At 42.0% G+C, this 24,095-nt stretch overlaps 2 protein-coding genes across 5 annotated transcripts in view; one reads left to right on the top strand and one right to left on the bottom strand.

Annotated features, from left to right (window-relative positions):
• The window catches only part of TRIM37 (tripartite motif containing 37), a 28,130-nt gene extending 13,546 nt beyond the window's left edge, over nucleotides 1-14,584 (top strand). For both annotated transcript variants that reach the window (XM_048074136.2, XM_048074137.2), the window contains 14 exons: nucleotides 961-1,037; nucleotides 1,563-1,742; nucleotides 2,411-2,525; nucleotides 2,748-2,960; nucleotides 3,341-3,477; nucleotides 4,148-4,245; nucleotides 4,991-5,191; nucleotides 7,039-7,350; nucleotides 8,877-9,005; nucleotides 9,896-10,091; nucleotides 10,720-10,838; nucleotides 12,440-12,592; nucleotides 13,384-13,468; nucleotides 13,905-14,584. In XM_048074136.2, the coding sequence (XP_047930093.2) occupies nucleotides 961-1,037; nucleotides 1,563-1,742; nucleotides 2,411-2,525; nucleotides 2,748-2,960; nucleotides 3,341-3,477; nucleotides 4,148-4,245; nucleotides 4,991-5,191; nucleotides 7,039-7,350; nucleotides 8,877-9,005; nucleotides 9,896-10,091; nucleotides 10,720-10,838; nucleotides 12,440-12,592; nucleotides 13,384-13,468; nucleotides 13,905-13,908 (2,019 nt within the window). In that variant the 3' untranslated portion in view covers nucleotides 13,909-14,584. The remainder of the gene's footprint in view (nucleotides 1-960; nucleotides 1,038-1,562; nucleotides 1,743-2,410; nucleotides 2,526-2,747; nucleotides 2,961-3,340; nucleotides 3,478-4,147; nucleotides 4,246-4,990; nucleotides 5,192-7,038; nucleotides 7,351-8,876; nucleotides 9,006-9,895; nucleotides 10,092-10,719; nucleotides 10,839-12,439; nucleotides 12,593-13,383; nucleotides 13,469-13,904) is intronic.
• A 2,420-nt stretch (nucleotides 14,585-17,004) lies between these two features.
• PPM1E (protein phosphatase, Mg2+/Mn2+ dependent 1E) overlaps nucleotides 17,005-24,095 on the bottom strand; it is a 66,208-nt gene continuing 59,117 nt past the window's right edge. For all 3 annotated transcript variants that reach the window (XM_066979557.1, XM_013196529.3, XM_013196527.3), the window contains exons 4-7: nucleotides 22,755-22,943; nucleotides 21,392-21,535; nucleotides 21,036-21,129; nucleotides 17,005-20,781 (exon numbers count right to left, since the gene is read on the bottom strand). In XM_066979557.1, coding sequence (XP_066835658.1) covers nucleotides 19,715-20,781; nucleotides 21,036-21,129; nucleotides 21,392-21,535; nucleotides 22,755-22,943 — 1,494 coding nt within the window. In that variant the 3' untranslated portion in view covers nucleotides 17,005-19,714. The remainder of the gene's footprint in view (nucleotides 20,782-21,035; nucleotides 21,130-21,391; nucleotides 21,536-22,754; nucleotides 22,944-24,095) is intronic.

Raw genomic sequence — 24,095 nt, 5'->3', positions numbered from 1 at the left:
TTCTGGTCAGTGCTTCCAGGAAGTTCTGGCTGCAGAAGTGTTTGGAGAAATACCTTCATAAGTTTCGTGGTGGAGTACAAGTGTTTTTTTTTATCAGTCACTTGAATGGCAGCTTCAGAGAACTGTTAAGGTCACATAGGTACAGAATTGTATTCCAGCAGTGCAGAGGTGGACTCCTCTGTAAGTTTTCAGACCACTGTAAATTCAGGATTGACTACGTAAGGTATGCTGTCAAAAGACATTAAAATTTATTTTCAAGTGGTAAGTTGAAATATTTCTTCAACCTAGAGGATTGAAGTTGAACCATTCTTCATCCTTGATTGAGGTGAGTGTGATGGAAATTTTGCCATAATTTTTCTTGATTTCTGGTGATTCTAATATGGTTACTCTGTTAACTGACCTAACTTCTCATGTTGCATGTTTTTCTAAAGAAAGAAATATTACTCTTATTTCAAAAATGAAGTGGCTTTGAAATACAGTTTTACATGAAGTATTTCAGAACTAATGTTTAACTTGAGCTGTTTTCATGTTGAGAGCTTGAGGGAAAACAGGACATCTACTAAACTGATGAGCTTTTTTTGCTGCTTTTTCAGTACTACGTCATTTTTTTTGGTATATTGACAAATGTTTGTCTATTCAGGCTGCCACTTAATTGAACTCTTAAAATATTAATAAAGTAACTAAAGCTCTGTCTGGAGTTTGATATCAGTGATACAAATACTGGAGTGTGTATGCACTTCTAGATGCAAGCTCTACATTGATTCAGATTACAGGATGAGCTCTCGGTCACAGAAGGGGAAAAAAAAGCAGAGCTGTAGCATACAAAGTAGACTGCTGCTGAAAATATGACTGAAGTTGTTTTCTGAGCCTTGAAGACTGGGGAGTGTAGAGGTGGGATTTGTCTGGCGTTAGCTTTTTTTTTTAACCAATTTATCTTCTCCTAATTTTGTGTTTTTCAAGGATGGAAATGGAGTGGTACGGGGCTACTACCTGTCTGTGTTCTTGGAGCTGTCAGCTGGACTGCCAGAGACTTCCAAGTAAGCAAACCGGCAGTAAGAACAGCCCTGTTGTGGTTGTGTGGTTTTTTTGTTGGTTGGGTTGGTTTGTTTTTTCTGTTTGTTTCTTCTGTCGGCAGAGCATCTGGAGAGGTTGGAAAAGAATGACCTGAAGTCCTGTAGTGTTGCTAGGGACTGATGCAGTCAGTGTTGAAAAGACTAGTGAGATTCCTGTTGTCTGAGCTTTGAATCGTGCCTGAAGATAGTATTTTCAAGATGTTACTCAGTGCCTTACTTAAGATAGAAAACAAGCTGGCTAAGCAACTGATGACAGTATGTGTCTCCTGGTATTTAGTCACAGACTTACAGACTTGGTTTGACAGACTGCTCCCTTCTACTACCTTCCTCCCCCAGCAGTGTTTATGTAAATTTTCAGTAAAATTTTACAACCTCTTCAGCTGGACATGCCAACTTCCCAGAAAGCGCAGTTCTCTTAAACTTGACACGTTCATCAGTTCTGACATCTCTTTGCTTTGGTATTAATCTCTGTGATCTTCCTCTGCGCAGGTACGAGTACCGTGTAGAAATGGTTCACCAGTCCACCAATGATCCCACTAAAAACATAATTAGAGAGTTTGCTTCCGATTTTGAAGTTGGAGAGTGCTGGGGTTACAACAGATTCTTTCGTCTAGACTTGCTAGCCAATGAGGGCTATCTAAACAGACAGAACGACACCGTGATCCTAAGGTAGGAAAGACAACTTAGTGTAGCTTTTTCCTGCTATTATTTCATAAAGTATCATACTACTGAAGTAGGAAACAATTAAGTAGATGAATTTAAAATAACTGTGACATGTTTTGTCATAAATGGATTTCACTGTCATTAGCAAATTTGTTCCTTTAAAGCTTAAGGGAGTTGAGAAAAGTTGAAATATATTTATTTGAGAAGTAGCTATGCTTGACTTTAATATGCCTTGGTTGGAGATCTGTAGGTAACTCAGGAAAAAGGTTTATTCTTTCCCTTGTAGTGTTGTAAGCATGGGAGAGCTTTGGGAATGAAGGAAGACTGTAATGTAAGGGAACTAATGCTGCCAATGGAAACTGCAATGTCGTGACAAATGTAGAAGCTTTGTCTACTTCAGAGAGCTCTGGGAAGTCCTACTCTTGCTACTGTTAAATGCTTTGTAGTACATTAATTCTGATAGTATTGGTTTGTGAAGATAAGTACCTCTCCTATAACTGCTTCAGCTACAAAATGCCTCCTGTTACCAGTCAGTGCATTCAGGATACTGAGTATAAAGTATGTGGTATGATGAAATACACTGAACAGACTAGATTCCAGCTTGTCTGATGGACTTAACGCATGGCTTTTCAGACTTAGAAAGTTTCAGTTTTCTGACAGATGTTGTTTTGAAGGTTTCAGGTGCGCTCACCAACCTTTTTCCAAAAGTGTCGGGATCAACACTGGTATATTGCTCAATTGGAAGCAGCTCAGACAAGTTATATCCAACAAATAAATAATCTCAAAGAAGTAAGTGGGATGTATATTGCTGTAAAATCAGCTTTTGTTGACCGTCAGTGAACCGGTTTAGGTTACAAAGTTCATATTGGATGATTTTGTTTACTTGGGTAGCTATTGGTGCTTTGATATTGTCATTAAAATACAGTATGTGCAAGTCACCAAAATTATTTGGTGATGCTGCTCCATTGTAGTCTTCTATGTGCACTTTTGTGTATTCTTCTAATATTTAAGAGGCTTGCGATTGAACTTTCCCGGACTCAGAAATCACGAGGCATTTCACCTCCAGACACCCATCTTAGTCCCCAGAACGATGATAGTCCAGAAACAAGATCAAAGAAATCTGGACAAAGCACTGAAGTACTACTTGAGAACGTTGCTGCTCCAGGATTAGTGCGAGACAGCAAGGAAGAGGATGAAGAGAAGATCCAGCATGAAGATTTTAATGTAGGAATTGTCTCTTTTCTGCCTCCTTTTCTGTGTAGCTTTTTATGCTAGGATAGCAGCAGAAACATAGGTGAACTTTTGAGTTGTAAATTAGATTTATAAGTGTCTGTGTAGAAATAGGAGATAAACTTGAGAGGTAGCAAGAGATGACAGAGATGTTCTGGAACAGAGCTACTTGATCCTACCACAAGGTTTCCCAGCTGCAGCTGAAAAATCCAACTCTCCTGTTTATTACCAGCTTTTAGTTTTGCTTTCAAAACCCTCTTAATTTCTCTGTGATAGTGTGACACCTCTGTGGAGATAGAATTTATCTTTGTAGGTTTTGATAAATGCGTTAAGGTGCAAGTGAGATGTTCCTTTTTGTTCTGTTATTCCTGTAGCATGAACTCTCTGACGGTGATTTGGATGTGGATCTGGCTGGAGAAGATGAGGTGAACCACCTCGATGGTAGCAGCTCTTCAGCTAGTTCGACAGCAACTAGTAACACTGAAGAAAATGATATTGATGAAGAAACCATGTAAGTAACTTAAAGTGCCTCCCAGATCATCACCGTGTCTCCCAGTGGTAATCATCCTGTCCTAGTGGAAACTGACTCATTTGATATATCGCCGTTACGGTGTATGTGGGAGTCAGTGCAACCTGAGGGATGTTTCCTGTACTGGAAACAACATGAACTGGTACAGTTAATGTTAAACATTGAATTTTCAGACAGCTAGTTCTTCTCTTTCTGGTCTCTTAATTTTTTTATTTTATTTTTTGTAACATTTTCTATCTTTTTACTCTGTAAGAGTTCTTTCCCAAAACACCAAGAAACCTCTTTCTGTACTGGTCAACACTAATGAAATAGAGGCTTGGTATTAGAAAGTGGTGTGGTAGTAGGAGAGTGATAATAAGGACAGGTAGTTAACTAAAACTAGAGAATTTAAATTTCTTAGCTGAGGTGATGCCAAATCCTAAAATCTTCATTAAAACACAAGAACATGTTGTAACACATACATTTGCTGGATGAGATCTTACAATCTAGATGTTTGTGCCACTTTTATTCATTTAATTAGTGTGGTTGGGAATGCAGAAGATATTTACAGTGCTTCGTGTTTTTCTCAGTGGCATGTGCCATAATGTCTAAAGGGGTCTGACAGAAGATAATTAATTGTATTCTCCCTTTTCCACCCCAATCATCACCTAAGGTCGGGAGAAAATGACGTGGAATATAGTAATAATATGGAGTTGGAAGAAGGAGATCTCATGGAGGATGCAGCAGCTGCTGCTACTCCTGGAGCATCAGGTATGAAAAACAGCCTTCAGAATTCCCATTTATGCAAAACGCTGCTGGATTTCTTCCCCTGTTCTTCTTGGAAGCAACACCAAGCTGTGTGTTCTGCGGGCATTTCTATTTTTGGAAATGCTGCATCATGTAGTTTGTACTGATTATTGCAGTGTGGCAGAAACGTCTCATTGGTTCAGTAAAAAAAGGCGGGGGGAATCTTCTGAATGTGCTCATTTAAAAACGATGCGTAAGTTAGAAGGGAAACTTCTCTGCCTCTTTGAAAACCCTTCCATTTCAATCAAAAGTAGATTGCCAAGCAATTTCTTACTAATGTCTGTGTGGCCTCTGAACATGTGATCCATTCACTTAGATTTTAGTGCACTGTAAAACCTAAACTACGTGGAAGGAATGAAGTGAAAAATCTGTACAAGTCAAGCAGAAATATATTTTAATTGTAATAATTATTTTATTATTTCCATTATTTAATTGTAATAATGGAAAGGTGATCCATAAGTTAACAAGATTCTGAGATGTTGAATATATACATATTTATGGCAGAGATGACCACAGATCAGGAGTGGCATTCACCAGAAGTGGTATTTATGCTGCAGTGGCTAATGGGGAGAGGGAAATAGCTAAAAAGTTCATGTGCATGCCTTCAGAATAATCTTTGCATTGATTTGTTAATTAACATGTTCAATCTATTTATTAAGAGATATAAAAGATAAGAAATGTAATACTTTTGTCCATAACTCTTCCTTAGGTACTAGCCACGGCTACACCAGTGCAAGTGGAAGACCTTCAAGGCGGGGAGGAGGTGTCCTAGGCTCGACAGCCAGTAGCAGTTTGCTAGATATTGATCCCTTGATTTTAATCCACTTGTTGGATCTAAAAGACAGAAATGGTATGGAAAACCTTTGGGGCCTTCAGCCACGTCCGCCTGCCTCTCTTCTACAGAACAGAGGTAACTGCACATCACGTCTCAAACAATCTAATTCCAACCTGGAAATGTCTGAGAATGCAGTTCCAGAGTTAGAAGCAGGTTTGAGGAGTGGGTGAAAGATAATGACAGGCAGTTCTTTTCACTGATAGCTAGACTTTCACATCCTCCTCTGTGCTCATCAGTATGCTGTATCTTACTGCCTGCTCTGATGTTTTCTTTGTCTTAATGGCTGACCTCAGCTTGAGAATGCCGGATGACTCAACTGAAAACAGCAGTGTCTGTCAAGGAGGGTCTTCTCGTCTTTTCTTGGGGGATGTGACTGAAGCGGCTGGCTGGTTTGTGTAGCAACACAGTAGTGATGCAGTTCGTGCAGTTTCTTTGAAAGCCGCTGTGGGAGATGAATGAAAGGCCCTTTTCTAGAAGAGGTTAGCATTGAAAGTCAAAATAACACAAAACAGCTATCTGCTCAGAAAGCAGTTACACCTCTTGCTTCACACAATTTGTACATTTGGTGGTTGAGAGTACCACGAGCGCAGTGTGTACTAACAAGAAAAGAAATCCTGGAATTTACTTCTGTATGAAAAAGGGCACGTAGAACTAGAAAAATGTATGTAGTAGCAAAGCTGGAAACGCAAGCAGAGGGCAGAGGAATGTTGGCTCAAGGTAGGAAAAGGCTAAAAGCCAACAGCTCAGAAAGAGCCCGCGTGAGCACTTACGGAAGAAAAATGGATCAGAACATCAGGAGGAAAAAAAGTGATGCTATTTAAATAATTGAAGATTATGAAGAGTACTTTCAGTTTGGGTGGGACCCTTCATCTGAAAACAGCAATTAAGTTCACGTGCAGCAAAAGCAAGATACCTGGCAGCTCTGGCACCCATGGTTATTATTGATGGTAATCCATCTTTCCAAAAATGGAGGTCAGTTCCACAAGTAAGAAAGAGGAGGCAGTGTGTGAACTGTGTGTCTCAGCTCTGCTTTGCCTGGAAAAGGCTTAGACAAAAGGACCTTAAGAGGAGGCACTGCATTTTGGGCTGTACTGCTTGAGCAAAATTAAGCTCCATTGTTGTATTGAATGGGTTCTTGGTCTTAAGCTCCTGGTTACAAAGCTGAAATCACCTGCTCTGCTGAGGTACCCTTAAGGTTTGACTGTTCCCAGAGCTTACTCAAGTCATCCGAATAGGAGAAAGCTGCTGTTACATTTAGAGCTTGCTGAACTTCACCTCCTAAAATGAAGGTTTGCAAGAACCACTTGGCTTTGCAGCTCTGAACCAGCTGAATTTGCAATGAAATGTCTATAGAATGTGTAGCACTCAGACATTAAAGTTGATCTAATTCTAGGTAAGCAGCATACAGACGTACTCAGGTGTTAGCTCTTTGACCTGATCTTGCCGTGTTAGGTACCGAGGGGAATTCCTTTCCTAGTTTCAGATTTGAGTTCTGTATATTAACATGAAACGGTGGTGGTATGAGAATGTTATACAGGTATTTAACACATTTTATAAAAACATTTAACAAATTCGATGTTTTAACTAGCGACCAGACTTGCTTGTCTGGCAATACACGGTAGCTCAGTTGTCATCAGAATTCATGCCACAGTATCAGGGGTCTTTGTTCTTCCAAAGAGAAGTTCTGGGCCCTTCTGCTATGGCAGGCAGAGAAAGGAAATCGGCTGTCCCAGTAGTGATGCAGTGCTAGCATCCTAAATACTATGGTGCTGTAGTGTACAGAAGAAAGTGTCTGTATCTGTTGTTTTTATAGCAGTCCAGGAAGGTAGAATGCTTATAGCTGTTAAAAAACAGATACCTATTTTTATTTGAGAACTGGTTTACTTACCTGTTGTGTTCTTTAACTTTTCCCTTTGGTGAAGCATCATCGTATTCTCTAAAAGATCGAGATCAGCGGAGACACCAGGCGATGTGGCGTGTGCCACCTGACCTGAAGATGCTGAAGAGACTTAAAACTCAGATGGCTGAAGTACGAAGCAAAATGTCCGATGTAAAAAACCAGCTATCGGAAGTAAGAAGCAGCAATGCTGGCTCATGCGATGGGCAGCCCAACTTCTTCTCCATCGAGCAGGGTGCTTTAGCTGCCTGTGGAACAGACAGCTGCAGCAAGCTGCAAGAAATAGGAATGGAACTACTGACAAAGTCTTCCGTTACCAGTTGTTACATAAGGAATTGTAAGTGCTCAGAGAAGGGGGGGGATGTAAATGTCACTTGTATAGGTGGTTTATGTATCCAGGCACCTGGAAATAGACCTTTTTGTAGTTATTCATACTCAAGAATACATAAATTTAAAATCTAAATTTTTTGGTCCACGATGAGTAGCACACCCACAGTGAGAAAGTTCTGAAGTTTAATCAGTATTGAAGTGATTCTAGCTGAAGGTCATTTCTTGTTGAATGCTGCTCTAGATCATCTATGAACTTGATTTTCTGTGATGCTTGTGGAGAGACTTTGCCTTTTGAAAGGTGACCTCTTTCAAAGAGGTGCCTGTGTCTCAGTCTCTTCAGGCACTGTCACGGAATCCTGGTAAGTGTCACTGGTGTAAGCCAGTGTGGAATCTTTCAAGTACCAGCATGAAGACTGTGCAAGTTGCTGATGACCTTAATAAAGGCACAGATGGTTCAGTCCTCTCTCACTTCCCTGTAGCCTGGGACAGATGATTTTCCAGCATTCTGAGTTTTGATTCAAGTTACTGCTTGCCTTTTTGGAGCTAAGACGAGTAAGAAATCTATTACAAATGTCTGAGTGGACTGAAGAGCTGGTATAATAGTTCTGTTCCTCTCCATTCCTTTCAACGCTGACCTGCAAAAAAGGGCTTTTGCAGCTCCAGCCAAGGTTTACCTTGCATTTCATCACTTCCAGAGAGCAGAAAATTTCTTCTCTGATGGTGCTCGTTGAGGATAGAATTGCGTCTTGGTTTGGAGCCTGAATTGCACCATCAGTAAGCCACAGAAGAATCAAGGCACACCTTTGGAAATGCTAGCGTTTGTGTGTTGTGTGGCTTTTAATGCTACCTCATTCCTTAGCAAATGCCTCATATTTCAAAGGCTGCTAAGGCACTGGGAAGTCCCTTCACTGTGCAACAGGACTAAAAGAACGGGCATACATTGTTCGGTAAAACCGGAGAAATCTTCTGACTTGCATTGAAGCCTAAATTCTTCACCTCTGTGGGATGTGGTGACAGTAAAAGTGCTTTGCTGTTCCAGTTACCTCTCCTCCATTCCTATACCTAGGCGAGTTTCTGTACCGTGAGTCACACTGACACACCGTCAGGGAACAGTTAATTTGGGAAGTTACAGACAGTGTGATTCCTGTAACCTGACGTCCAGTCTTGCATTTGAGGTCCTTAGTGACCTTGAGCTTCAAACGTAAGAGCTGAGAGATGGTTTTGGCTGTCCGTATCCTTTATACTTCCGTTCTGGAGTACGATGGCTGAAGCCACCTGGATGATCGCTTCCTGAAGGATCTCCTACTGGAAGACAAGCAGACATTTCTTGTGTATTCTTGGCCTTATCCTTAGTTACTTAAGCTTTGTTCTAGACCACGTCTTTGACAGGAAGGGTGTGGAAGGAGTTGTGTGCAGGTTAGGGAGTTGAACTTGATATGTCTCATTGCTCATTAATCACTTAAAACAAGCATGAATGCAGAGTACTGTAGCAGTTTGATTGAATCTTTGTCACATCTTAAACTATGTTTGCAGCTGTGAGTAAGAAGAGTAACTCCCCCAAGCCTATTCGCTCTGGAGCAGCAGGGAGTCTGTCTTTACGAAGAGCTATGGACTGCGGGGAAAATAACCTTCGGTTAAAGGGAGACGGTCAAACTTCTGAGGGTAAGCAGTCATCTTTACTTGTGTGGTGCATTGCATCTTAGCATGTGTGGTACAAAAGCTTTTCAAGAAGTCCCTTTGATTGGCAACTGAAGTTTGCCTGAGACTTGGCTGGATCTGTTCTCAAATCCATTAAATGTTACTGTACCTGTGTAGGCCCTAGATAAGTTGTCAGCTGAGGAAGAGTGCCACACAGCTGACTTGTCAATAGAACATAGATGTATGTGTTGGATATTACTCCTGGTCCCTCTGAAGGCGTTTCAGGAGTTACCTTTACAGTAAACATCATAGATGACAAAATACTGAACAAGCTTAAATGGTGATTTGACTTAAAGGGAATTCAAGAAAAATCCCAATATGTGTGACTGAAAGAACTGTAGAGTGTTGCTGCTCCTGAGTTTTACGCTGCATTTCCTTGATTGAAATGAAATGCCTAACACAAGAATCGGTATTTTGCCCTTCACAATCTAAGTGTTCAGAGAAGGTACAGGGTATCACAATTGGTTTCTCATAATACTAAACAGATGTAGGAGACTTGGGTGACAAACAACTTGGCAACTATAGCTGGGAAAAATAACAGTGAAGAGGATTGCTGTGTTAGTAGAAGATAGGCTTTAACTACACAAGATGGGGAAGGATTAATCTGTACTTACCCGCGTCTCCCATCAGAAATGGCAGCTGAGACAGAGACTGTGTGTGTGTTTAGAGAATATGCATCAAATGGTATGTGTATCCCATGTGAGGCCTACAAAATGTAAGGTTTGGGGGCAGGAGGGGAGTTACGCTTGTACGTACATGTTTGGAACCAAACAGGTGGTGTAAAATAAGACTAAACAAGCATCCGATTAAAACAAAAGTGGATGTGCTTTGAGCTTCTCTCCCTCTTTTCTCAGGTGGCCTGGGGAGTTCAAAGTCGAGCAGTCGGCACCACTGTCCCAGGCCCCTGGCCAGCAGTAATGCTGCTGAGGCTCTGCCTAAGGCAGAGGAAAGACCTTGTGAAGTTTCAGATTCCGATGTGGGAGTTTCTGGCTTAAACGGCTTAGCCGCTGTAGAGAAGACCAGAAAAGCTGGTGCTCTCGTTGCTCTAGGGTAAGGACGTTTTTTTTCCTCCCCTTTCTTATCTCTTTCTTTCCTTCTTTTTCTTGATCTAGAATAAATGCTAATCTACTATACCCAAGTACTTGGAACATGGAAGTGAAATTACTTTGAAGTTTACTTGGTTGCTGTTGTTCCCTATGGAGATCAATTTTTTGTTTTATAACTAGGGTACAAGTCATCTTTTCTTTTTTAATTGTCTGCTAATGTAGTCTGCTACTTTGATTTGAAAGGGTTTTTTCCCACCATTCGTTCCAAAATATCATCTAACTGAAGGTTACCACTTTGGGTTTCCCCATTTAAGAGAACACTCTTCACTGGGACTGTTTTTCAGTAGTTTCATAATAGTTCAGTTACACATCAGAGAGTTAAGTGCAATGGAGTACTACGTTTTATAAAAATACTAAGGATCACAATTTTTTTGAAGATACACATAAACCTTGAGGTTTAGTTTTTGAGATTTTAAATACTTCTAAATTAGTTAAAGCTGGAAGTTTAAGTGGAAATGACTTGAAGCAATGAGTAAAACTAGATGTGGCACTAAAAGGAGCTGTTTCCATAGCTGGATTAAAGCTGAATTTTTAACGTGCGTTTCTGTGTTTCTTCTAAATTCTTTCATAAGGTCAAATTCTAAAGGATATCGCACAGAAGGAACACAATCAGGTAGTCTGGAAAACAACGCTGAAACTGGTGAACTGCAGGGCGTGCTTTCTGAAGGCGCTTCAGCGGGGCCAGAAGAAGGTAAATTGGATGTTGTACAGGGCAAATGCAGCGTTGCCACGCTCCAGTCTATGGTTGTTCGTTTCTGTAATGGAAATAGCATGAAGGGGGGAAAAAAATCACCTGTGTCTATGGCTGGTGAACTTTGCTGTAATGTTTGGCAGCTGTTGTATAAATCTAAATGAGGAAGGAACATCTCCGTGCCACTGCTCTCTGTGGAGTAATGGTGATATTATGGTACAACAGGAATGTGGGGAGCTAGCAGATAAGGTTACAAGGTGCCGTCTATTTTTCTGGACTACTGCTTGTTTTTTCTACCTCTTGATATGCCTCTGGGTCTTTTGCTTTGCTGTTTGTTTTTGTGGCCTTGAAAATAATTTATCTAATTAAACTAATAGTCAGTGACCTTGACTTTTAAGTTAAGCTTTCAGGAACAAGCCACAGTGGTAACTACCTCCACATCACACTAAAATCCCTCCAGTGTTTCGTTTGTATTGGGTGTTGTGGTACGTAAGCCGGTTTCCTTAGAGACTTAGAGGAAACTTTTCCCCCTCCCTTCCTGCATCCTTTCCATGCTGGAAAAAAAATATTATTGCCTTTCTTTTTGAAAGTCCACGTAGAAGAGTTTTTTTCTTATCTTTCTAAAACTCTCCTGCCTTCCACCCCTGCACTAATTTGAATTTCAATGACTGAATTGTAGCGCAAAGCCTATATTAAGGTGCCAGCATCCATCTCTATCTGCAGTGTGCAATATTGTGTAGGAGTTGGCATTTACAGAAGGTCTCTCAGTGACAAAACTGAATTTCTGCTCTTAGTCACTGCAGCGTGATCGTGATGTGCTCCCGCAGTTCTCCTATTATAGCAGAGAGTCTAATAGGAAAATGTTTTAAAAACTAAAATACTTCATTGTTAAAAACCCCAGGAAACAAATATTACTATTTTTTTTCCTTTCAGAGGAAAAACTACAGTAGAGTTGGCATCTCACTTTACTTGCTTTCTCTTAGCAATGACTATCAACTCCGGAGAAGTAAAAGAGCAGAACAAACCCTTTTGGTCACTTACAAAACAGTATAAAAGGGAGGATTTTGGTACCAGTGCAGTCCCAAGTTCTGGCAAAACAAAAGAAGCCACTTTGATTATCATCAAAAGCTCTGGTTCCTTTTTGAAGGAAAGGCATGGTTTTGTGTTTGCGACTTAAATAGATTAAATAGAGTATTGCTGCTTGAAGGATGTGGTAGATATATCCGTGTAGAGGGTCATACTACCCCTTAACTGTTAAAGAAGCCACCTTTATTTTCTGTCCTACTTGCAGAGGCAGAGAGTGCAGCTGAACAGGAAGGAACCTGAGTCTGCACTCAGCTGGTGGCTTGTTGGAACTGCTCCTCTCAAGCTAAGCTGCACTGCACAATTAGGCTGTTTTCAAAGCTGGTCCCTGCTGTTTTGTCAAATTCCTTAGTGCTTTGGTAAATACATTAGCTCAAAACATGCTCTTTCTCCCTTGTTCTCCTGCCAGCTCTTGGTATTTGATATTGGTAACTCTTCCGTGTGAAGAAAGTTTAATGCTTTAGCTACGGAGATCTTAGTGCCACCATTTTTGCTTTTGTTTGTTTATCTTTTTGTAGGTGGGGCATGTCAGAAGCATGTCCTTCATCTCCTGCCGGGAATGAGCAGTGATAGTGACATTGAATGTGACACAGAAAACGAAGAGCAGGAGGATGCCACCTCTACGTCAGAGGGGTTTAACCATGCCTTTTCTGTGCAGTCCTCAAGTGAAGGTAGAACTGGTTGTGTTCCCGTCTTGTGAGTCTGCCTCAGTGCTGCTGCTGAAGCAGAGGTTGCTGATGGTGCCGTAGAGGTATTAAAGCACAAGTAAGAGCCAATAAGATTTGGAACTCCTCTCCTGGGATCCTAATTAAAAGCAGATCAAAAGAGAAGAGGGGAACTCTCTCTAGCCTTGAGAAGTCAGTTTAGGTGAATCTCCCAGGGGAAGCGTTGGAAAACCCATAGCTCCAGTTCTTCTGAATTGGAACTCCCTGTGCACCAGCACTGGTGCTGTAAGTAGGCTACCTTCAGGGAGGTAACCACTGCCTGAGACGTGGATTTGCATCTTAATTGGCAGGAGTGTGCTTTGAGCACTTCAGTGTAATTTTAAAAACTCATTTCATATCTTTCTGAAACGCTTTAACCTTCTGATCAAATTAAAACCTGTAAGGTGACATCTGATGCCGGTTGGAGCTGATTTGGGCCCGAATAAGCATCTCACTGTGCATTAGCAGGATGGCCTAACGACTCAGTCCACTAATTGGTTTACAGCTTTGCTGTATGTCTGCAGCAGGCATTAAATCTTTGCAACTCATTGGAATAATAAAAACCTCACTCGTATCTGTGCTTGACTAAAGTTATCTTTAATTTAAAACCCTATGGCAGCCTTAACACAATGTCGATCACATCGTGTACCAGTACGTTAGCGAGGAAGTACAACACAGCAGCACTTGCAAGAGATGGAACATTAACTCTCTCTGTTCTGATTGCTTGCCTGGTAAAGGTTTTGTTTGTTTGTTTTCAGCCTCAGAGCGGTGCTCGGCGTTCCCAGAGGGTGATCAAGTCGGTCCTGATGATCTCAGTTTTGTTAATGGAGAAGACAACACCAGGTAATTTTAACTCTTTGCCTTAGCTAGCTCCTGAGCTGACCGGATCCCTGGGGATGCACCTTTCCTGTACTGCCCCTCGAGCTGCAGAGATTAGAGGAAATGTTCATCTTACTTCAGGTAGACAGAAGGGTGTTTGTACAACCTAATGCGCTGCAGCCTGCCCCCAGGAGAGGTAGAGCCGACAGGTGAGCTCCTGGTCTGTGTGGCTAACTTGCCTCCTCAGGGCTGTTCAGCGATCTGCATTTTTAGGTCAGCCTTTAAAAATTACACTGTGCTAAGGAAGGACTGCCTGAGTTTTTGCATGGTTACGTAATCACCAAAAAATGGGGTTCAAGTACCTGGCACAGAACTTTGAATTATCAGCTTGTATTTGTTGAAGCCTTAAAACTGTCCCAGACCGAGGGTTTTCAATGAAAGCTGACTTTCTTTGAACCAGATAGAGAACTGGCTCGGGGCCTGAAGACTCGCTGGCTCGTGTTCCTGGGAAGAGGTGCATTTATTCACTGGAGCTTAGTCCAAGGCTGTTGATGGTTGTGCGCGCACTCCATTCTGTCAATACCATTGTGTGGTTCTTCTGCAGTCATCTTCAACCTGTTACTGGGGCAAAATGACCTTTGAGGGGTTATTATAAAGGTTGTGTTCCTGCTGGCTCTGCCAGCTTCAGATGCTCTGAAAAAATGTCCGAAATGTGCTGGAGCCCTGGTTCAGGCTCTCCTCTTGTGTCATTGGAGTAACAGCCAATGCACGAATGTCCTCGTTTTAAATGGTCTGAACTGACTGAGACTACTGACTCCCACCGCTGCAGTGGCTCGAGAGTTGGGGTAAAGTAGCTGGCACAGAAGTTGTTTTCCGCAGACTGTGCTGTGGACCAACCGAACACATTGCCAAACTCGTTGCCACTGTGCATTGCATTTTGAGCTGCTAAACTACTTGTGAAGCTATGATGAAAGCTGAATAACTGGTTAGTGAAAAAGCATGAATTTATGTGATAGTTGTCCTTGTCTCAGCTGACTACTGGCATTCATTTTCATGTGAGTGTTCCGCAGTGTAAGTGCTGTACAACTCATAGTTTAAAACTGTTTGCACTTTGTTAATAAAATGAATGTTGAAATCTGGTGTGAAGTTTTAGATGTTCATGTGTAAATATGTAAAAGGGTACAGGCTGTCTGTTAAGATAAGCAGTACACTGTCACCAAGCTTGACTTGCTCTTTAGTACTGAGTTGGTATAATGCCTGCCTGAATATAGGAGAACTTTCTTCTGCACTACAGCTGTCACTTTTTTTAAGCCTCTTTCACCAAGTAATTCAGGAAATCTGCAGGGAATTTTAAAGCTGTGTTCAGGGAAGCCAGACCACCTATTTAACTCTTACACATTCAGATAGGAAGCGAGGAGGATCTATGGTTTCTACCCTTGACTTGGTCTTTATGCAGTACTTCTCTGTTCCTAACTTGTACTTCATGCAGTATTTGTTTTTCAGCTGAAGTAAGGAGAGGGCAGTTTTTATGCACACGTTGTTCCAGCTCATGAGTGCTGAAGGTGGCCTTATGACAACCTGCACGTTATGATAGCGAAGTGCAAGTGTTTACTGTTGTACAGGGTGGCATGTTGATTAGTATACGCAGCCCAATTAGCAGTAATCACAGAGCCCTGCCTCTTCAACACTCACAGCTGCTTTACTCTTACAAAGAGGGCCAAGCTGAAGTAAATTATTTTAATTAGCCACATGATCTGTTCTAGAGTTGGTGTCCCACAGTAAAAAACACTGCCCTCATGCTTTGCTGCCCTCACAAAGAACTAACTTAGAGCCGATTTTAAACAAGAGGTAGGGTAGGAAACAGGCTTGGATGCCTGATTTAAGTAACTTATGCTGAGCTGGACCTGAAAGCAACTGTGCCCTAACAGCACCTTGCCTTTCTGACTGTAGAACAGATCAGCCAGGGGCTGTAGCGCACCCTGCTGTTGCTGTTTCCCTGCGTAGGTACCCTGGAGCCCAGCAGTGAAGGGTGGTTTCTGTTACATATTGCACAAAGGAAGTCATCTTTTACCACACTGAAGACACTTAATGTTAGTCGCTGTCCTCATTAGCTTTTAATGAAACAGACTAGCTGAGTTGTGGTTTAAATTACTGTTTTATTTAAGATATTGGTAAAACTTCAACAGTTTTTCTGTATAAACAGCATAAATAAAATATGGATGACTAATACATGGTTATAACTATAAACTCATATGTGAACCGTAGAACAAGATTGCAAATGGAAAGTCCCAACACTGTTAAATGATTAGCTTTACTTTATTCACTTTATAAAGAACATGTTAGTTTTGTGAACAAGGTAATACAGATAGCTCAACAGGAGCACCCAGTGCAGCAACTGACAACACACCTGGCTATCTACACAAATACGCGTTTGGGCGTAGAAGTACTCAGGGTGATCTCAGCCAACTTTCCCTGTTCTTGTTTCAAGATGTCTTCAAGAGTGAAGGAGCAGGAGAAGGAAAAAAAAAAAAAACAAAAACACAAACACGATGTAATTGCAACATACAATAGCTGTACTAGACCCTAAGAGGTGGGATTTAGTTTTTCTTTAGCTTTAGTGCTGGCAAGTATAGTGCGATCACCTGCTTATCAGGGACTGGAAAAAAGTATGAACATTAAGTCAGAGGTTGTGTTAGTGCTTCATTCTTACTTATTGCACGATACAAGGGTAGAAAGGTTTGTTCCTGTTGCAAAGAGGGTATGAATTAAAGAAAGATTGCCCTAGATTACAGGCATGAACAAAGCTGCGGTATCCCCTTCGATGGCTTTGTTTACGTGACTAGTGCTGAGTGAATAAATTGTGCTAAAACAGCCCCTAATTTAGACCAATCTTTCTCATTTTTTTTTCCTGCAGAACATTGCCAGGGTAGGGAGGATTTAGTGAGGAGATAGTGGACCTGAACTACAGCAGTCATGTCTATAAACACAGAACTCGTTATGCCTCATTTTATCTGCCCATAGGACATGCATTTCTCACTGACACACAGTGTTCCAAAAACAGAGTGGAGTTTCTATGACGATGTACCACTATAAATGTGGCGTAAGTTAGGCTGCTTTGATATTGTCCTTCAGTGTTACAATGCAATCTAAATCAAATACTGAATGGTTTTAACTTGCAAGGACAATTGATGGCACTTCTAGGTAAAAGAAAAAAGTTATATACATGCATTTCCACCCACCTTTAGTGCAAATCGAAATGGGTTAACAGCTCCCTGGTCTGGTGCTATACTGCTCTCTGCAACGCAGACATTCCTCAGAGTTGCACATTTAAAAAGTGTGCACAGGAAACTATCAGAGTGGGGATTGAGTGAATCCCTCTAGTACTCACAGTGAATAGCTTGCGAGTGAGTTTTGAGGAGCTTCAGGCAAAGAGCCTGAAGCCCATTTCTCAAAACCAACATAATTTAAAAAAAAAATGTTTTCACTACCTACCTCCTAGTTCTGCAAACACGCTTAACACGTAAACCGAAACTGATGCGGGTTGTGTTAACGCGAAAAGGGATACTTCAGCTCTTTATTGGAAAGATTCGTTATACAAATTTCACCACCACTAAGATGCACAATAAAAATACAAAACACAGGTCACAGACAATCTCAGTATCAACAGTTAATAAATACAATTAGATACTTTTATATTAGCCTAATATTTTTACATTGTCACCAGCTAGACACTCAAAGTACGAGATACAGAACACTTAGATACCGTTAGAGGGGGATTATTGCTTACGTTAGCAAGCAGCAAGTAAGGGCACAGGATTTTGAACTGAAGAGAACTACTTCCTATCACCAGTGGCATTAAGAGAAAACACTGCATTTCACAAAGCACTGCTTTTTTGTCTAGTGTGTAGAATCAAGAGCAGCATATATCAGACCAATAACCACTACTTTTAATATTATAGAACTTTAAAGGACTTACCTTACAAATGGTTCCTATCTACTCTATAAATATGCATTTAGTGAAGAAATGAACACTTACTATCTATACAATGTTTTTTACCTGACCACACTGGAACTACGATGGTAGGTTTTTCTCCTAGCAAGATAAATGGTATGGAGTAGCAGAATTATCATGTATGAATCCACACCTAAAAAGCTATATCCTTCCCAAAACAGCACACATGCAGTCCAGTGCTCTTCAACTGCTCCTGCAGACTGGGAAGAAGTTTATCATTCGTAACATTTTGTCATTCTAATTACTCATACAAACAATTGCACTTACACCACCTTTCTCTCAGAAGCACGCTATAAGATGGACTTCAATGCATCGTTATTACTGCGAATAATTTAAAACAAAGGCACCACAGAGATGCCCCAGAGTTGCATATTTTACTGTTTCTCAAATTTCCTTAGTAAATCTGACTTGGAACATATGCTGCAGCTAAAGAGAATGTTGACAACAGCTAAGGCTTAATAAGATGACAGATAAGAGCCAATGATCCCATAAGATAAAAGAAAAAAGAAAAAACTCTGAAAAAGATCAAAGGAATCTAAAGCCACACTCCAACTCCTGGTTACTCACAAAGCCTTTTGCTATTCATCAAATTGCTTTTAAAATAGTGCATCAAAGATCGAAGAAGCGGAAATTGGCAGAATTCAAACCTTGCCATCTCATCGTGTTGAATAATCTCCTGACTACTTATAATATTAAAATACTTTGCAAATTCTAGCTAAATACTAACACTGTTATTAAATTGTTACTGCTAAAATGGTATGATGTACAATAAATGCTTATGAAGACTTACTTTATTCATACTACTCCAAATGTCTTCGTGTTAACAAATGAAAGGAACAGGATGTGCATTTAGTGGAGCTGATGGGAACAATCTGCTTACTTAGGTCCTAATTTAATGCTCCCTTAAGGGTTAACAGCGCCTCAGTGCTAGGGCAGAGCTGGTGGGTACCGTTTGTTTCCGAGTTCCATAAGCAGTGCTCTGCTTATTGAAACAAGGGCACCTGACACTCCTCATTCTTCCTTCTGAATTCGGGTTTAAACAAAGCAGAGCCCTGGATTGTCAGCGGATTTTACCCTCTGCACTAAACCCCAGGCACATCCCCTGCTCATCTGCATTCGCTCCGGATTGCGCCGGCAGCCCGGCACCCGCTCTGACGCATTCTGGAAATCACCAAATTGCAGCACTAATGTTCCTTGTAGACGCAGCATCTTACCGTCCTTCATGCTGCAACTTTAGATTAACTTATGTCTTTGCCGTCCAGAAATCATTACCGAAACCAAACAGCTCATCAAATTGCTCATTACTCCTAGCAAGCAGTTCTCTGGTTTGACTGGGTGAGTGGCAGTAGCATCGTACTGAACGTCTCCACAGACATGGGTTTGTTTTAAGACCTGAGATGAAGTTACGGTGGAAAGAGGTTGGCTCAAAGCATTAAGCACAATTATATTTGATTAAAACTAATTGAGAACAGTTTCCTAAACTGACAAACAAGAAAAATGCCACTAAAAGCACCAGAAAGATACGAAATTCCCTATGCTGTACCTCTAGCCATAGGAAATATATTTTTTAAAAACTACAAAAAAGTTTTCTTCATATTCCACATTTTATGTTACAGGAAAAAAAAAAATAGGTAAATTATGAGTCTGTACCTCAATCGGAGTCTGAGAACAGAGCGGCAGGAGCTTAGTTTGTCCATTCCTAAGTTACCTGGTAAAACCTTGTATGGCTTTTAGTCTTTTACCTGCAAAAGTGGATGTTATTTTTCTGATTCACCTTAATGCTAGCCTGAAATAAACAGAAAGCAGAACACAAAATAACCCACACAACCTGGACTTCTATGGAAACTTCCCCCCCACTCTAAAAAATTTGGCAGTTCTCAACCAGAACCCTTCCCGACGTATTGCTCCAGACACCTCCTGGGCGGGTTCGGGTTCCCCTTCCTGCAGGCTCAAGGACTGTTCCCTACCAGTGTCTGTTCAGTGCCCCAGCGGCTCGGCTCTCGCTAGTGGATGTGGCTGGATACTCGTGTGTGGGGGTGGCTGTGGCATTGCTCAGGGTGGCACCACCAGCAAACCTTGTTGAGATTGAAACAACTACATTTGTTAATTCCTAGGTCTATTTACACGTGGTTTGAGCTTTGCAGGGGACCGTAGTACAGTTCTGAAATGCCCACCTTTTTTTTTTGCTTCCTGATGATGCCAGTTTATTTTGGGAATGTCTATTTGGGGAGTCTGAAGGGGAAACACAAGGGGGATGGTTACATTTTACAGCATTGATGAAGGAACGCATCTGGTATACAATTACTTTGTCTTCGCATCAAAAACATGCTCTCAGGGTAAGCGTTATGCCTAGCCAGCCTCCACCACGGGGAGTGTCTTACCAACAACCTGGCGTTACTGCGGCTTCGGACAGGCAAGGACAGACCCAATCCTTCTCTGTGGGAAGGCTCACGAGCCAAGAGGGGCGTGTGAAACTTTGGTTTGAGCCTGGCTCCTCGTCGCCTCTTCCCGTTACAGAACCGGAAATGAAAGAACGCAACTCGTTTTCCCAAGGATCTGAACAGTTCATCTTCCAGCCCAAAGAAGATCGGAGACAAACCCTTCCCCCTGTAGATGCTCTGCCCTGCAGCACGCAAACTAAGAGGAGCATTGGACTCGCTGGGATCGCTCTGTCCACAAACTGATGATGCGGTGCTCTCTGGTGATTCGTTCTCTGTTAAACCATTCATCAAATTCGCATTCTTTGGTATACCAGGACTAAACACTTGAATTGGTGGCAGATATTTGGCACTCTTAGGTGTACTAGTTTCTGTTTTTGTCAGGTCTAAATAGCCTTGATCATCAAATGGGTTAATGCTGGACCCTATGCTTAAGCTAGTTCTATCAGTAAAGGAATCCACTCGTCCATCATACCCTAGGTCTGCAGGTGCTGAGCACTGGTGCTGGGGCCACGGTCGTTTGCAGTCTCCGTGGTTTTCCTTATCTTCCCCGCTGTCTTCTTGCCCACCTTGAAAAGAGTTCTCTGTCCAGTCCGACTCCTCACTAACGCTGACTGCTGCATTCATGTCCCTGAGAAATACCACAATGACAGTAATGTTGTCGCTGGAACCGGCATCGCGAGCAGATGCCACTAATTTATGTGCTACCATGCTGCTGTCACCATTATTCTCCTTTAGATGGTCAGCCACCACTTTGACTGCCTCATCGGGATTGACTGTGTCATAGAAGCCATCGCAGGCTAAAATGAGGTAGTCTTCAGAGCCATCTAGTACAGTGGAGGCAGAGTCTGCATCCCCACAGATATATGGCTTGTGCTCAGCGTCCCCTGTGGAAAAACAACACACAGACACAAGACCGTGGGTTTGCAGCCACAGCATCTGGAAGCCCTTTTATTAACACAGCATGGAATCCCTACGTTAAAGAGATTACTTGGAACAGCCTCTCAGACTGTAGAGGCAAAAACAGAGGTCACTGCTCACAGTTGTATCTTCAGCTGTATTTCAAATTTTGATCACTATAAATGAAAGTTTAATTAAAAGGAAAAGCAAGGCTGAAAAAGGAATTAAAGCCCATTCTTACCAATAGCTCTGGAGACTGACAGGCTCCCATTCACCCTCCAGGCTCCAAACCAGACCACACAGCCACCAAGGGCCTCAATGCGTTTCTTCTCATCCTAAACAGCAAGGCAACACAAGAGTTGTTCGAACAGAGCTCTTAGCACTTGCCATCGCACTCCGAATGCCCCTCCAGATGAGAACGAAGGATTTGCAGACTTTCATGCTACCTTCCAGCCAAACCAGAACAACGGGCATACTCTGCCCCTCTGAGAGACACTGGCAAAGCGACACTCAGTGTCCAGCAATCCCATATGAAGCCGATACCTGTCAGCTTCAATGGTAAGCACAGGGGGGGTGTTTAAACCAGGCCATCCTCACCTCTCGATCTGGTTTGTGGGGTTTCATCAGTTCCACAGCTTGGCCTCTCCTCACAAGCATAACCTGGGAGTCTCCTAGCCAAGCCACATGCAACATATTTCCTCGGATGAAAGTCACCACCCCGGTGGTTCCACAACGCAAACTCTGGATTGGAGAAAAAAAAAAAAAAGCCTACAGTTTTAAATAAGCAAACCAGAACCATTTCAAAGCATGTGAACAAGAAGACTTTCTAAGATGCTTGCAGCCTGTTCTCAGGAGGAACGGGCAGCGCTTTCTTTACTGCTGCGACTGTTCTGCAATAGCCCCCCAACGCCAATGCAGGTCACCGATTTTGCCTTGAATTGGAATCACGTTTCAGAAGCTGGGCTCAGCCAGTGATCTGCTGCTGTTCTAGCCGACTTCCCGGGCCTGCTTCCTATCTGCTGATAGAGATGCACGCATGTTAATGATCTTGGAGGGGGGTTTATTTGTAAGCATCTCAAGTTCCCTGCACTTAACTCAACCCTTGCATAGGTTTAGGAGGCCTAGGAGGCAATCCATTTATTCTTGCTTTCTGGAGCTAAGAAAGATTTATGTTGTAGATGAGGAAAAAAAAAAATACACAGCCCCCCCCCAGGGACTAAACCTAGTTAGCATGCGAACATAAGAATAGCAGCAGCATCCTTCTAAATGAACTGGATGTTGTGAGAAGCGTGAGGGTGACATTTACACAGAACATGAAGAAGGCCACCAGTGGGACCAGTACGGACTGGGCACGGACAGCTCCGTGCTGCCCCCCGGCTGTGCTCAGCACAGCGCCTGGTGCACCCTGCTAACAAAGGCAGCAGGAAGGTCGTTAACGGGACAGGGCTGTGTGCCGCACACCTCTGTTAGTCCAGCACACCACGGTCAGTTTACTGATGCCTCATACCAGCATTTTTTCCATCATTTTCGTTTTTATCTTCAGTATATGGTTCTGGGACTAAGGGGTGCTTTGCACCACCTTTTTGGTTCCCTGATCCTCCTTAGTTGAGGAGCTTTCATTCAAGCACACAAACTGAGATCTTGCCTCGTTTGGTGCCCCACTGCACTGGAAACTGAGGTTTGAGGATAAAACTAGGACTCCTACTCTCCAGGTCAACTCACAGCTGCACAAGACGAGCCTGCAGTGTTTGAGAAAGCTAACAAATCTATACAAATTCTGGTTGTTCCTGTCTGAGACCTCTTCTGATAGCCTGATGTGCTGGAAACTTGTTCTGTCTCTCTCAGTGGTACGATATTCACCCAACTTCTGTTTTTGTTTTTTGTTTGTTTGTTTCATACACACAATTTGTCAATTAATACTTTCAGAATCAAGCCCTTCTCTCCCAGGTATCTCAATCACCTCTCTGGCTGCCTTCTGGACAAAACGCTCATCGGTCACACGGAAAGCTCGGCACAGCGCCTCTGCCGGGTCATGCTGAAACATCTCCTGATGGACCATGTTCACATGGAGGTGGATGGAGGCATAGATGGCAGCATCCACTCCCCCGTGACCATCAAACACTGCAAAATAAGCTTGCTCTTCTTGGTCCTGTCAATGAAAACACATTAAGAAAACAACTAAAAGAGAAAGCAATGGAAACAGTTAATTGGATTGTCTCTAAAACTTTTGAACTTGAGATTTGTGATGTCCTCTGTGGGCATTCACCAGCATTAAACTGCACTTAGAGCCAGTCTCCACCAGAAAAACAAACTACTCAGACTATCTGCACTTTCATCAATGGGAAATATGGAGAAAAATTCTCACTTTATTGCTAATGAATTCTACCTGCAAGGATCACCTGTGTAGCTCTCTCAGTGCTCCTTATGTCTCATTTGCTACAGTTCAGTCACTCAACTCAAATAGAAAGTGCCATTCTCTTCAAATAGAGCAGGAGTTTTTGTGTGGCTGCTAAAGCCACAGAGAGAACAACATCCAATACAGTTTGCACGAAGTCTACATCAAGACTGGAATCCACCAGGGATAAAATGCATGTACAGTTAAAATGTGAAGCCAGCTAGCCTCTGCTTTCATTTCCCCCCCCCTTTCTAAATCTAATCCATATCACCTTAGATGCCTATTTTTAAAATACCAGTATGTACTCTCTCATCAGATAATTAAACGTGATTGCTTTCACAAATCAAGTACAGCAAAATCACTCATCTTCAAGTCAGTTTTCTCAGCTTCTCCTTATCTGTTCAAGCAGAGAAACAATGCTCTGTACCCAGAGACATCAACTCCTGTGCCTATTCAGACATATAACACACCAACCTGCTGTCAGTGCCAATTCAACCTTGACAGCCATCTCAATGACTAGAATATTTGTACATTGTAATTTTTAAGTAATGGGCTCCAACACAAATTGGAATAAGAAAGCTGACAATTGACAGGCAAAGGAAACATCTGCCTCTGTTTGCATTAATATCATTTAAAGGCAAGAATTTGGGTAGGGCATAGAAAATGGTTATTAAAGTGACAGAATGTAATAAAGAATCAATTATGCAGCAACCCGATCCCAATGGTAAAATTCTTGCCATTTTCTTTTTCTTGCCATTTCTGTGTGTCCAGTTTTATAACTGAAGGAAGAGCAAGCAGGAGCATTTGACTGGTAGCCAAATAAAGAAATTAACAGAGGGAAGTCTGGCCCAAGTTCCACCAAATTACTCGTGTTGCTAGATTCTTGTGTGAACTGCACCCTGTTGT

The sequence above is a fragment of the Anser cygnoides genome, chromosome 18 (assembly GCF_040182565.1).
Source record: "Anser cygnoides isolate HZ-2024a breed goose chromosome 18, Taihu_goose_T2T_genome, whole genome shotgun sequence".
Classification (NCBI taxonomy): domain Eukaryota; kingdom Metazoa; phylum Chordata; class Aves; order Anseriformes; family Anatidae; genus Anser; species Anser cygnoides.
Note: the sequence above shows the minus strand (reverse complement) of the source record. Positions and strands in the feature narration are given on the sequence as shown.